This window comes from Equus przewalskii, chromosome X (assembly GCF_037783145.1).
Source record: "Equus przewalskii isolate Varuska chromosome X, EquPr2, whole genome shotgun sequence".
Lineage (NCBI taxonomy): Eukaryota > Metazoa > Chordata > Mammalia > Perissodactyla > Equidae > Equus > Equus przewalskii.
The window spans coordinates 124164619-124179541 of NC_091863.1; the positions used below are offsets into that span (position 1 = coordinate 124164619).

At 36.7% G+C, this 14923-nt stretch overlaps 1 protein-coding gene across 2 annotated transcripts in view; it reads left to right on the forward strand.

Moving 5' to 3' along the window:
- Positions 1–14923, forward strand: part of BRCC3 (BRCA1/BRCA2-containing complex subunit 3) — a 98310-nt gene that overhangs the window by 12234 nt on the left and 71153 nt on the right. For both annotated transcript variants that reach the window (XM_070604651.1, XM_070604652.1), the window contains exons 6-7: positions 5345–5433; positions 6794–6849. In XM_070604651.1, coding sequence (XP_070460752.1) covers positions 5345–5433; positions 6794–6849 — 145 coding nt within the window. The remainder of the gene's footprint in view (positions 1–5344; positions 5434–6793; positions 6850–14923) is intronic.

Here is a 14923-nt window from a genome sequence, read left to right on the forward strand (position 1 = left end):
GACGAATGGTCCTGTGTCTAGAGTGGTGGTTCTCAGTGTGAGGAGAATCACCTGGGAGAGCTTTTGTAAAATGTACCTGACCGAAATTCATTTTTCCCAACCTGGACCTACTGTAATAACCTTTGGGAATGGGTCCTAGATGGGTATACTGTGAAAAAGCTCCTCAAGGAATTCTGGTGCATGGTCCCAGTTAAATACTGATATAGAATAAGGGAGATAATAGACTTGCTTTATTTCCTGCTGACAGAAATTTACCTGATCTGCTGTAACATAAAAGTGACAAGCCCACGATGTCCTGTATTAACTAAAAATCTATTATCAAAACAGTATTTTCAGTGGAAAAGAAAAAGTTTGAAGCTAGAACTTGCAATAACAAGAATAGAGGTGCTTTTAACTTTTATTTTGACATAATTTCAGACTTAAAGTTGAGAAAATAGTACAAAGAATTCCTGAATACTCTTCCCCAAGATTTACCAAATGTTAACATTTTGCAACATTTGCTGTGTCATTCTCTCTTTCTATATACATTTATATGTGTGTATGTACGTGTGTGTGTCTGAGTATAATTTTTTTCCTGAGAGTAAATTGCAGACACTATTCTCCTTTATCCCTAAATACTCTTTGGTGTGAATTTCCTAAACACAAAGATGTTCTCTTACATAAGCACAGTGCATTTATCAAAAGTTAGAAATTAACATTGATATAATAGTATTATTTAAATTTCTGATGTCATTCAAGTTCTTTAGTTGGCTCACTAATGTCCCAAGAAAGGTTGTTTTTATAGCTATAAATGTATTCCTGCAAAACCTTAATATCCCTGCATAAATTCTATGTTTGATCACATCTAACTTTTACCCCCAAATAATAGCTATTGTTTTCCTGCCACCATCAACACTAAAATTAGATTGGCCTCAAATTTTTCCCATGGTAATGCATTAGCTAGAAAGAAATAAGTACCAGCAACTACTGAAAGAAAGTTTGGTGCATATATTCCTGAACAATCATTGTCACTATGGTAATAAATTAGAATGGAAAAGATATAAAATCTTGTAAAAAAAGAAACTCCCTAAGAACTTAGCAAAAAAAAATTTATGAATCTCTAAAGTGGAACACCCAAAAAGTGTTCAGAATTCAGAGAATGATTGAAATTTCCTCCTGGGTAGAAGAGCCAAGCCGTTAAACAAGAACCTGGGGAGGCAGTGAGAACATCTTTACAAAAGACAGGAAAACAAGGATACTGCAGAATGTAACTGAAAAAAAAAATCAACTCTAAATTATGAAATGATTAAGGAGCCAAATGAAAATAATTTAACACAAAATAGGTTTGGAGACTAGAGCATTGAGATCTTACCTGGAAATAATAACACCTAACTAGGTAAGCAAAGGAAACAAATAACAGAAAAGGTAATAAAGGCTATGCTCAAAGACACTTCTAAGAGCATTAATTTTTTAATCTGCAAATAGGAAGTTCAGAGAGTTATCATAGCATGAGAGTGAAACACCAGCTTTGGATTCTGTTAGGGAACAGGTCTGTGTTAGAATCCTGTTTCAGTCGCTTACTAGTTGAGAACTTTTAACCCCTCTGTGCCATGGTTTCCTCTCAGAAAAGGAGAGCATGTTATCAGTCTCCGAGTTGTTAGAAGCAGTATATGAAATCATGTATATGGCATTTTGTCCCATGCTTATCACAATACCAATGATAGATACCAAAGCATTTATCTGTAAAACTCCTGAGGACACAGAGAGTACAATTAAATATTTAAAGTTGAGGGGCAGACAACATTGGAAGGGTTAACAGTAAGGATACGTCAGGTCTCTTGTCTGAGATCTCAAAATATCTGTGGTAATAAAACTATGGGTAGAACTAAAGAAAAAAATCATCTCCCAACTAAACTGTTGTTCACAATGAATACATTGTTGTGGATTTCCAGAGTCTATGGAACTTTGTAGATACAAAGATACAACTCATCTCCAAAAGCAGTTCAAGAATTGAGTCAAGCAGGGGCCCTGTATTAGCAAGCCTTGGAAAAAAATGATGAATAAAAAAGTATGTACAGTATGTAAAGTATGTACAGTAAGTACATTTAATAGGAAAAGAATTCCAAGGTATGTTAAAGAATAACAAGTTAGAAGGAGTGAAAAATTTTTTTCTTTTAAGGAAAAGGTTTAGGAAGGGAGAGGGATGTGGCAGTGTGTGTAACAAGAATTTTAATGCTTTTTATGATAAGGTAATTAGTAGAATTAGGTTAAGTTCCAGTGGGTTAAATAAGACTGTGTTCTAAGCATATTTCAGAAGGATTATTACATTAATGATTATTCAACAAATTTATTGGATACCTGTATTTAGTAATGTAGTCATGGTTTCTACTGTCTTGGACCTTAGGGTTTTGTGGGGGAAGAAAAGCAGGTAAAGTACTAAGGGGAAAACAAATAGGAACAACAATAAAGAAATAAGATGTAGTCCACATAGAACATTTGTACCAGGAAATTTAAACAGGGTAAGCACCTATGAAAATAAAAGCCTTAGGATTAAGAAATAAACACAATAATAAGGTGACATTAAAAAAGAGATACAAACCTAAAGTTTTGAACAAAAAATAATGGACTAGGTTAAGCTGTGTGGAGAAAATAAAGGTAGTAGTTACATCATTAGCAAAAGGGTGAGTAAGAGAAGATAGGTCATTCTATAATAAAAGGCACAGTAAATAATGAAACTCTAACAATGTTAAGTTGTGTTCCCCACCATAGTAATAAAATGTACAAAGGACAAAGTTTTACATGTAAGGAATGGAATGGAAACTAGTTGAAGTAGAAGAGCTTGATAACCCTCTTTTAGAGTTGTAGTCATTCCTTCAAGAGTATAAACTGAGTATTTTGGCGTTGGGTTAGGTTTGCAGCGGAAGAGTAGGGGTCAAGCACAAACACTAAGACCGTAAAACTTGATTTTAAAAGAATTTCAGACTTACACAAAAATTGCAAGAGTAGTGTAAAGAAACAGATTCACGTTAACGTTTTGCCATATTTGCTTTATCATTTTCTCTCTCTATCCGCACATACACACTATTTGAGAGTAAGTTGTAGACATGATGCTCCTTTACCCCTACGTAACTTCATTGTGTAGTTTTGAAGAGCAAGATATTCACTTCAATAACTACAGTGCAATTATCAAAATCAGGAAATTTGATACTGATATAATCCTATTATGTAATGTACACAGCTTATTAAAATTTTGCCAATTATCCCAATTCTGTCCTTTTAGCAATTTTTCCTTTCCATTCCAGGATCCCATCTCAGACCACGCATGCCATTTGGTTTCATGTCATTTTAATCTCATTCTGTACCAGTTTCTCAGCCTTTTTCTCATTTCCAAACCTCTGAATTCCCCACCTCCTCCTTTACTTTCAGCAGATAACACTGCTTCCTAGTTTAATAGAGGAAATAAGAGTCATTAGAGAGGAATTTTCTCCATTTCTCTTTACTCACCTACTTGTCACTGTGCCCACCTTCTCCTTTTCCCTCCTCTTACAATAGAGAATGTATCTTTGCTCTTAGCTAATACCATCCCTCCACTCCTTCTCTCAGTCTTTGCCCCCCACGTCCTCAAGAACCTTACACTCTTCATTTTACTTCTCTGTCCTACTTCTATATCCCTTTCTCCTGTCCTGGATTCTTCCCATCATTTATTTGTTCCTTCAGCAAATAAATTTGGGTGTCCACTATGTGTCTGGCCCTCTTCAAGATGTTGGGGCTAAAGCAGCGAAAGAGAAAAACAAGGTCTTTGCTTTCATGGAGCTTTCAAACATGCCCATACCTCACATGTTGAAGAAAACACAACAGAAAACAGTTTTCCCAATCCCACTTCCCCTTCAAATCCATCTTGTCTTTCCCGTCACCTTCACTGCCACACTCAAATGTGTCTCCATTTATGCTTTCTCACCATTCATGCACGTGCCTCACTCCACTCTAGTCTGGCTTTTAGCCCTTCACTCTATTGAAGTGGATCTTGCTAATGTCATCAGTGACATCCATGTTGAAAATCTAGTGAACTTTTTAAGTGTCCGTCTTATGTAGCATTTGATTAGAAGAGTGGGAGTGTGAGGCCAAGTGAAGACAGTGTTTCAAGGAGGGCATAATCAGGTAAATTGAGGACCAGCAATAGGTCATTGGTGATCTTGACATATTGTGAACAGTAATCCTTTTCAGACTCAGATAGCAGTTCTTCACCACTGGTTGTGGATGAAATGGAATGGAACAAATGCTTATGAAGTACCTTTGATGTGCTAGGCATTGTGCTAAAAAAATCTTGCATTTAAAAAAAATATAAAACTCTGTGAGAGTAGGGATGATGTTTATCCTTATTTAATTGATGAGGAAATAGGCTTAAAGGTATTAAAATTTTACCAAGGTCATATAGCAGTACAGAGACCAATGCTGTATATTTTCAGCAACAGTTTGAGCCAGTATTTTCTTCACATTCATTGCTGAGTACTATTTGGCCTCACTTTTTACTTAGGAAGACGTCAGGGAGAAGTCCCAATCCAGATCAAAAGGTATGAATGCAAAGAATGTTTAAGAACATATTGCCAAACTAAGTGGGCATAAGTCACTGGACCAAACCATGCTCTGCAGTGTTTTGTTATAATACCTGATCTTTTGTATTCTTCATAAACAATGGTCTGAAGACTTTAGATCTTTAAATTTAGCCTCTGTTCAGTTTTTGGTAATCTTTTCACTAATCCTTTCAAATGTTATTTGGTGCCTGTTTATGATTTCCTTTTCAAAAATTGCATAAGCATATAGTGAGGTTTTGTTTCTACTGCCTGAAATGTTGAATTAAATTCTATTCTAATTGCTTCTATACAATGGTTTCCTCTATATGAATTTCCTCCATAATAGTTCTACACTTCCATTCTTTAGTATCAAGTCTAATATATTCACTTCCCCAGAAGCTGTCTATCAAAAAACTTATTCTAGGAAATCATTTTTAGCTCCTTCCAATGCCTGCCTTTCTCTTTGAATCCCCTTGGAAGAAATTACTAGGTTTTTGTGGGCTAACTGAAGTTTTCCATTTTTCTCTTTCTATGCCATATTTCAGAGCAGGGCTAGTCTTGGGCTAGGCGGCATAAAGTTAATAAGTTTTCTTATTTAATTGTAGACTTCGTAATATTTCCCTAACCTGGTAAAACATTTATGCTGTGACAATCATGTTGTCCTTAGGGTGTGTCCCTGTCCTGCCTGTAGAATCTGAATCCTGGGAGGATTGTATGCCACTCTTTTCTTTAAATCTTCATGTTTGTGAGATATAGTTTACTGACAGCAGATTTTTATTTTTGTTTATTTGCAGATGTTCGTACACAAGCCATGTACCAGATGATGGATCAAGGCTTTGTAGGACTTATTTTTTCCTGTTTCATAGAAGATAAAAACACAAAGGTATTGTGTGTGTGTGTGTGTGCATGTATGTGTGTGTGTGTGTATTTATACACACACACATAGAATAGAGAAAATCTTTTTGCAATTTTAATAGAGTGGCCAGGGAAGGTTTCAATGAGAGGGGTCATTGAGTCAGGACCTGAAGAAAGTGAGGGAACAAGTCTTCTGGGTTTCTTGGGGGAAGAACGTTCCAGGCTGAGGAAATAGACAGTGCAAAGACCTTGAGGTGAGTGTGGCATGTTCAGGGGACATCGAGGAAGTCATTGTGGCTGCAGCAGAGCAAGGAATACTAGGACCATATGTCCCAGTTTGCCTCTGTCAGTCCCAGTTTTACCCCATTATCTCAGGCTCCTATTCAGTTAGCACCTTTCCTTCTTGGAAATGTCCTGGTTTGGACGATAACTCATTTGGCTATCCCACAGTTAGGTCTGAAAGATAGCTGGGGACCAGATCTTAAAAGGCCTTGGCTTTGACTCTGAGCTGGGAAGCCACTAGAGTGTGACTTTATGTTTTAATGGGATGTCTCTGGCTATTGTCTTGATAATAGACTGGACGGGGGGTGGAAGTGGGAGCATGGGGAGGGAATGGATGCAGAATCCATGATATCTGTGAAACCAGTTAGGAAGATATTGCAGTAATCTATGCAAGAGATGATGGAGATTTGACCACAGTGGTAGTGGTGGAAGCAATAAGTGGCTGGATTCTGCATATATTTTGATGGCTAATAATAGTAACAAGTGCTACCATTTATCACCTATTGTATGGTGCCTACTTATTAGGTGTTTTACATATGTATACTCGAACCCTGACAATAAACCTATCAGGACTATTATCATCCATATTTTATGGATGAGCCAACTGAAGCTCAGAGAAGTTAAGCAGTTCAATCAATGGCTAGTCTTGCCATCCTCTATTTAGAGTGCTGTTGTTTGAATTTTATGTTCATGTCAAGAGGTTTTACTACGTGTCAGTTCAAAGAGAAAGAAAATTACTATTTAACATTGTAGGTATGAATTTTGTCAAGACTATCAAGTGTGTCCTGTTGTTTAGTACATTAGTTATATTCTCAGAATCTGTTAGTAATGAATATTCTTCATAAAATCACTCTTTTCCAGAAACATTAGAGTTCAGTATCTTGAACTTTATACTTCATTTGAAATGCTTTAGGCTTTGTCATCGTGAATTTATTTATTGTCACTATAAATAGATTCCACCTTTGGAATCTCTTTTAACCTTCCAGTTCCAGAGGGGCCTTTGAGTTTTAGGTTAGAGTCTACTAAATTGCTATACTTTTTTCAATATTAATCCTTCTCTGTGTGATATTTCTTTCTTTCTTTTTTTTGTTTTTGTTTTTGCGTAGACTGGTCGGGTACTCTACACTTGCTTTCAATCCATACAGGCCCAAAAGAGCTCTGAGTAAGTATGACAGAGACATATATATGTATTGGTGGGTTAATCTCCAGTCCAGGGCATTGATTGTTTTGTTTCATTTTATGTCTTTCACTGGTAAGACATTAAGAATTCTATAGTCTACTTATAGCAATTAATGTCTCTGTGAGAAGTTAAAATCTCTTTAACATCTTGGATGTTGGTGATCATAGAAGCAGTCTGTTCATTGCAATTACATCACCACAGACCTGGTCCCATATTTCCTTTCCAGCAGTTATTCTAAACTGAATTGCACTGCTGCTTTTCCTTTCTCTCGTGAATTGTAAATCAAAGACTGGGTATGCAGAGTATAGACTCTTGTGTTTGCTGTGCCATAAACTTGTTTTCAGAATTACAGTGTCTCATTTAAATGTTTGCACAGCTTAGTTTCCTCATTTAAATTCAATTCGACCTAAATTAGCAAATCTTTTTTTTTTGAGGAAGATTATCCCTGAGCTAACTACTGCCAATCCTCCTCTTTTTGCTGAGGAAGACTGGCCCTGAGCTAACATCCATGCCCATCTTCCTCTCCTTTATACGTGGGACGCCTACCACAGCATGGCTTTTGCCAAGTGGTGCCGTGTCCACACCCAGGATTCAAACTGGCGAGCCCTGGGCTGCTGAGAAGCGGAACATGCAAACCTAACCGCTGAGTCACTGGGCCGGCCCCTAAATTAGCAAATCTTAATTCAATATCTACTATATGCCAGGTACCATGGTTGGCACAATGAAAGCCAAGTTCATTATCTAATTGAGAGACAGAAGCAAAGGCTGTCTTAAATTTTTTCTTATAATTATCAATTTATTGGATGGTTTGAAATAGCAGAGTGGGAAAAAAACAGATGCCTGTCACTACAGAACTGATTTAAAAATTGTGATGCATCTAAAGAATTAAATAATATGCAGCCCTTAAAATAATACAAGGAAGCTCGGTAGTAATACAGAAATATCTCCAAGATAAGTTGTTAAATAAAGGCAAGGTACAAGAATGGTGTGTATAGCAGGCTGCCATTTGTGTAAGGATATGGAAGAGAAATATATACATGAACCCACAGCATACTTGCTTATAAAAACATAGAATATCTGGAAGGAAAGATATCAGTCACCTCAGCAGAAAGGAATTAGAAATGAGGGATGTGGAGACTTCATTGTATCCTTTACATAGCTTTGGAATGTTGAACCATACAAAAGTGTCACGTGGTCAAGGAACTTCAATTTTTACAGTTTTGCTTAACCTGATAGATGCATGTGCGTAAAAATATCACATGGTACAGAAGAACTTATAATAGTCTCACTTCTTAGAAGGAATCACTTCTAATATTCTTTTTAGTTCTTCTGATGTTTACTTTGATATCTTTAAATAATATACTTTTGACACTCTTTCTTGATTTAATAATTTTAGATATTATCTATTCTTATTGTGTTATCTTGCTCTCAAAAATAGGATTTAGCTCACTTACACTGCCCCATCTTCATTCTCCCAAATATAGTCACATTACTGCTTTTCATTCTGTTCTTCTGTTGGTTACTTTTCTAATCTTAAATAGTTTACTCCTTTATTTGTTCTTTTTCTTAATTGCAATAACATTGGTTTAGAACGTCATGTAAATTTCAGGTGTACATCATTATATTTTGATTTCTGTGTAGATTACATCATGTTCACCACCCAAAGACTAATTAAAATCAATCACCACACACATGTGCCTAATCACCCCTTTCGTCCTCCTCCCTCCCCCCTTCCCCTCTGGTAACCACCAATCCAACCTCTGTCTCTATGTGATTGTTTGTTGTTGCTTTTATCTTCTACTTATGAGTGAGATCATACTGTATTTGACTTTCTCCCTCTGACTTATTTCGCTTAGCATAATACCCTCAAGGTCCATCCATGTTGTCACAAATGGTCGGATTTCATTGTTTCTTTTTGTTTTTTCTTAAAGTATGGCACCTGAGCTAACATCTGTTGCCAATCTTATTTTTTTTTCCTTCTTCTCCCCAAAGCCCCCCAGTACATAGTTGATATTCTAGTTGTAGGTCCTTCTGGTGGTGCTGTGTGGGACGTCACCTCAGCATGGCTTGATGAGTGGTGCCATGTCTGTGCCCAGGATCCAAACTGTCAAAACCCAGGGCCAGCAAAGCAGAGCACATGAACTTAACTGCTCGGCCATTGGGCTGGCCCCTTCGTTGTTTCTTATGGCTGAGACGTATTCCATTGTGTATATATACCACATCTTCTTTATCCATTTGTCACCTGATGGGCACCAAGGTTGCTTCCAAGTCTTGGCTATTGTGAATAATGCTGCAGTGAACAAAGGGGTACATGTATCTTTATACATTTGTGTTCTCATGTTCTTTTGATAAATACCCAGCAGTGGAATAGCTGGATCGTATGGTAGATCTATTCTTAATTTTTTGAGGAATCTCCATACTGTTTTCCATAGTGGGTATACCAGTTTGCACTCCCACCAGCAGTGTACAAGGGTTACCTTCTCTCCACATCCCCTCCAACGCTTGTTTCCTGTCTTGTTAGTTATAGCCATTCTGACAGGAGTGAGGTGACATCTCATTGTAGTTTTGATTTGCATTTCCCTGATAGTGATGTTGAACATCTTTTCATGTGCCTGTTGGCCATCTGTATATCTTCTTTGGAGAAATGTCTGTTCAGATCTTTTGCCCATTTTTTTAAATTGGGTTGTTAGCTTTTTTGTTATTGAGATGTATGAGTTCTTTATATATTTTGGATGTTAACCCCTTATCAGATAAATGGTTTGCAAATATCTTCTCCCAATTGGTAGGTTGTCTTTTCATTTTGTTGATGCTTTCCTTTGCTATGCAGAAGCTTTTTAGTTTGATGTAGTCCCATTTGTTTGTTATTTCTGTTGTTTCCTTTGCCCGGTCAGTCACGGTACTTGAAAATACGCTGCTAAGACCAGTGTCGCAGAGTGTACTGCCTATGTTTTCTTCTAGAAGTTTCATGACTTCAAGTCTTACATTCAAGTCTTTAGTCCATTTTGAGTTAATTTGTGTGTATGGTATCAGATAATGGTCTACTTTCAATCTTTTGCATGTGGCTGTCCAGTTTTCCCAGCACCATTCATTGAACAGATTTTCCTTTCTCCATTGTATGTTCTTGGCTCCCTTGTCGAAAATTAGCTGTCCACAGATGTGTAGGTTTATTTCTGGGCTCTCGATTCTCTTCCATTGATCTGCGTGTCTGTTTTTGTGCCAGTACCATGCTGTTTTGGTTACTATAGCTTTGTAGTATATTTTGAAATCAGGGAGTGTGATACCTCCAGCTTTGTTCTTTTTCCTCAGGATTCCTTTGGCTATTCGGGGTCTTTTGTTGTTCCATATAAATTTTAGGATTCTTTGCTCTATTTCTGTAAAAAATGTCATTGGAACTTTGACAGGGATTGCGTTGAGTCTGTAGATTGCCTTATGAAATAAGGACATTTTAACTATGCTAATTCTTCCAATCCAAGAGCACAGAACATCTTTCCATTTCTTTGTGTCTTCAGTTTCTTTCAACAATGTTTTATTGTTTTCAGTGTGCAGATCTTTTCACCTCTTTGGTTAAGTTTATTCCTAGATATTTTGTTCTTTTTGTAGCAATTGTAAGTGAGATTGTATTCCAAATTTCTCTTTCTGCTACTTTGTTGTTAGTATATAGAAATGCAACTGATTTTTGTATGTTGATTTTGTATCCTGCAACTTGACCATATTCATTTATTTCTAAAAGTTTTTTAGTGGGTTCTTGAGGGTTTTCTGTGTATAAAATCATGTCATCTGCAAATGGTGACAGTTTCACTTCTTCCTTTCCAATTTGGATTCCTTTTATCTCTTTTTCTTGCCTGATTGCTCTGGCTAAGACTTCCACTACTGTGTTAAATAAGAGTGGTGACAGTGGGCATCCTTGTCCAGTTCCTGTTCTTAGAAGGATTGCTTTCAGTTTTTCTCCATTGGGAATGATAGTAGTTGGGGGTTTGTCATAGATGGCCTTTATTATATTGAGGTACTTTCCTTCTATACCCATTTTATTCAGAGTGTTTATCACAAGTGGATGCTGTATCTTGTCAAATGCTTTCTCTGCATTTATTGAGATAATCATCTGATTTTTATTCTTCATTTTGTTAATGTCGTCTATCACAGTGATTAATTTGCAGATGTTGAACCATCCCTGCATCCCTGTAATGAAACCCGCTTGATCCTGATGTAGGATCTTTTTAACATATTGTTATATTTGATTTGGTACTGTTTTGTTGAGGATTTTTGCATTGATGTTCATCAGTGATATTGGCCTGTAATTTTCTTTTTTTGTGTTGTCCTTGTCTGGTTTTGGTATCAGGGTAGTGTTGGGTTTGTAGAATGAGTTAGGAAGCTTCCCCTCCTCTTCAATTTTTTGGAAGAGTTTGAGAAGGATAGGTATTGATTCTTCTTTGAATGTTTGGCAGAATTCACCAGGGAAGCCGTCTGATCCTGTACTTTTACTTTTTGGGAGGTTTTTTATTACCTTTTCAATCTCCTTACTGGTGGTTGTTCTATTCAAATTCTCTATTTCTTCTTGATTCAGTTTTGGAAGGTTGTAAGAATTTATCCATTTCTTCTAGATTATCCAATTTGTTGACGTATAGTTTTTCATAGTCTTCTCTTATTTTCTTTTGTATTTCTGAGTTGTAATTTCTCCTCTTTCATTTCTGATTTTATGTATTGGAGGCTTCTCTTTTTCTTAGCGGGTCTAGCTAAAAGTTTGTCAATTTTGTTTATCTTTTCAAAGAATCAGCTCTTGGTTTCATTGATTTTTTTCTTTTTATTTTTAGTCTCTATTTCATTTATTTTGGCTCCGATTTTTATTATTTCCTTCCTTCTGCTGATTTTGGGCTTTGTTCTTCTTTTTCCAGTACCTTTAGATGTGCTTTTAGATTGTCTATTTGGGAGTTTTCTTCTTTGTTGAGGTAGGGCTGAATTGCTAGAAACTTCCCTCCTGGAACCACTTTGGCTGTATCCAATACATTTTGGCATGTTGTATTTTCATTTTCATTTGTCTCCAAGTAGTTTTTGATTTCTGTCTTGATGTCTTCATTGACTCTGTTGTTGTTCAGTAGCATTTTGTTTAATCTCCACATATTCGTGGCTTTTCTGATTTTCTCCTGGCAGTTGATTTCTAGTTTCATACCTTTGTGGTCAGAAAAGATGCTTGGTATTATTTCAGTCTTCTTAAATTTATTGAAACTTGTTTTGTGACCTAATATGTGATCAATCCTTGAGAATGTTCCATGTGCATTTGAAAAGAATGTGTATTCTGCAGTTTTTGGATAGAATGTTCTGTATATATCTACTAAGTCCACTTGGTCTAACGTGTCATTTAAGGCCAGTGTTTTCATGATCTCTTTGGATGCTCTATCCATTGGTGTAAGTAGAGTGTTAAAGTTCCTTACTATTATTGTGCTGCTCTCTGTTTCTCCTTTTATGTTTGTTAATAATTGCATTGTATGTTTAGGTGCTCCTATGTTGGGTGCATAGATATTTATAAATGTTATATCCTCTTGTTGGATTGTTCTCCTTATCATTATGTACTGATCTTCTTTGTCTCTTGTTACAGTTTTTGTTTCAAGGTCTATTTTGTCTGATATAAGTATTGCTACCCCAGCTTTCTTTTCTTTGCCATTTGCAAGGAGTATCTTTTTCCATCCCTTCGCTTTGAGGTTGTGAGTATCTTTGGGTGTGAAGTGTGTCTCTCTTTTTTTTTTTGTTTTTTTGAGGAAGATTAGCCCTGAGCTAACTACTGTCAATCCTCCTCTTTTTGCTGAGGAAGACTGGCCCTAAGCTAACATCCATGCCCATCTTCCTCTACTTTATACCTTGGATGCCTACCACAGCATGGCTTTTGCCAAGTGGTGCCATGTCTGCATCTGGGATCCAGACTGGCGAACGCCAGGCTGCCGAGAAGCGGAACGTGCAAACTTAACCGCTGCACCACCGGGCCAGCCCTGAATCGTGTCTCTTGTATGCAGCATATATATCGGTCTTCTTTTTTATCCAGTCTGCCACCCTGTGCCTTTTGATTGGAGCATTTAGTCCATTGACATTTAAAGCAGCTATTGATAAATATGTACTGATTGCCATTTTGTTAATTTTTTTCTGGGTGTTTTAGTAGATCTTCTCTGTTCCTTCTTTTCTTGCTCTCTTTCCTTGTGGTTTGATGGCTTTCTTTAGTGTTATGTTTGGGTTCCTTTCTCTTAATTATTTGTGTATTTATGATAGGTTTCTGCTTTGTGATTACCATGAAATTCATATATAATTATCTACTTATGTAGCAATCTATATTGAGTTGATGGTCTCCTTAGTTTGACCTCTTTCTAATAGCTCTAGTATTTTGCTCCCCTCTGACATTCTATGTTTTTGATATCATATCTAACCCCTTTTTTTGTGCATGTTTATCCCTTACTCTCTTATCATTGAAACAGGTAATTGTAGTGCTTTTCTCTTTTGACCTCCATATTATTTTCATAGATGGTTGATCTACGACCTTTAGTATATTTTTGCCTTTACCAGTGATTGTATTGTGTTTCTGTTGGATAATTTTCTTATTCCTATTTGTGGACTTCTCTTTTCCACCTAAATAAGTCCCTTTAGCATTCCTTGTAAGGCTGGTTTCTTGGCGATAAACTCCTTTAGTTTTTGCTTGTCTAGGAAACTCTTTATCCCCTTCCATTTTGAATGATAACATTGCTGGGTAGAGTATTCCTGGATGTAGGTTTTTTCCTTTTGGCACTTTAAATATATTGTGCCACTCCCTTCTAGCCTGTAAGGTTTCTGATGAGAAGTCAGCTGATAGTCTTATTGGGATTCCTTTGTATCTCACTTGTTGCTTTTCTCTTTCAGCTTTTAGGATTCTCTCTTTATCTTTAATTTTGGACATTTTAATTATAACGTGTCTTGGTTTGGGCCTCTTTGGATTCATCTTGTTTGGTGCTTTCTGTACTTGGATGTCTGTTTCCTTCCTTATGTTAGGAAGGTTTTCAGCTATTATTTCTTCAAATAGATTCTCTGTCCCTTTGTCTCTCTCTTCTCCTTCTGCGACACCTCCAAGACAATTGTTAGTGTGCTTACTGTTGTCCCTGAGGTCCCTTAGGCTGTTCTTCTTCTTTTTAATTCCTTTTCCTTGATCTCTTCAGCTTGAGTGACTTCCTTTAATCTTTTGTCCAGCTTGCTGATCTGTTCTTCTGTATCATCTACTCTGCTGTTGTCTCTCTAGTGAATTTTTCATTTCCAGTATTGTATTGTATTCCTTTTTTTTAATTGAGTTCATAATAGTTTACATCATTGTGAAGTTTCAGTTGTACGTTATTCCTTGTCTGTCACCATATAAGTGCTCCCCTTCACCCCCTGTGCCCACCTCCTACCCCTTTCCCTTGGTAACCACTGAACGTGTCTCATTATCTGTGTGTTTAGTTATCTTCCACATATGAGTGCAATCATATGGTGTTTGTCTTTCTCAGTCTGGCTCATTTCACTTAACATAATATCCTCCAGGTCCATCCATGGTATTGCAAATGGGATGATTTTGTCCTTTTTATGGCTGAGTAGTATTCCGTTGTGTATATATATATATATATATATACACCCCTTTTTCTTTATCCCGTCATTGGTTGATGGGTGCTTGGATTGCTTCCATGTCTTGGCTATTGTGAATGGTACTGCAATGAACATAGGGGTACATGTGTTAGTTTGGATTGTTGAATTCAAGTTGTTTGGATAGATACCCAGTAGTGGCATAGCTGGGTCATATCCTATTTCTGTTTTTAATTTTTTTGAGTAATCTACATCCTTTTTTCCATAGTGGCTGCACCAGCTTGCTTTCCCACCAGCAGTGTATGAGGGTTGCCATTTCTCGACATCCTCTTCAATGTTTGTTATTTTTAGGCTTAGTCAACATAGCCAGTTTAACACGTGTAAGAAGGTATCTTGGTATAGTTTTGATTTGCTTTTCCCTGATGATTAGTGATGTTGAACATCTTTCCATGTGCTTATTGACCATTTGTGTATCTTCTTTGGAAAAATGTCT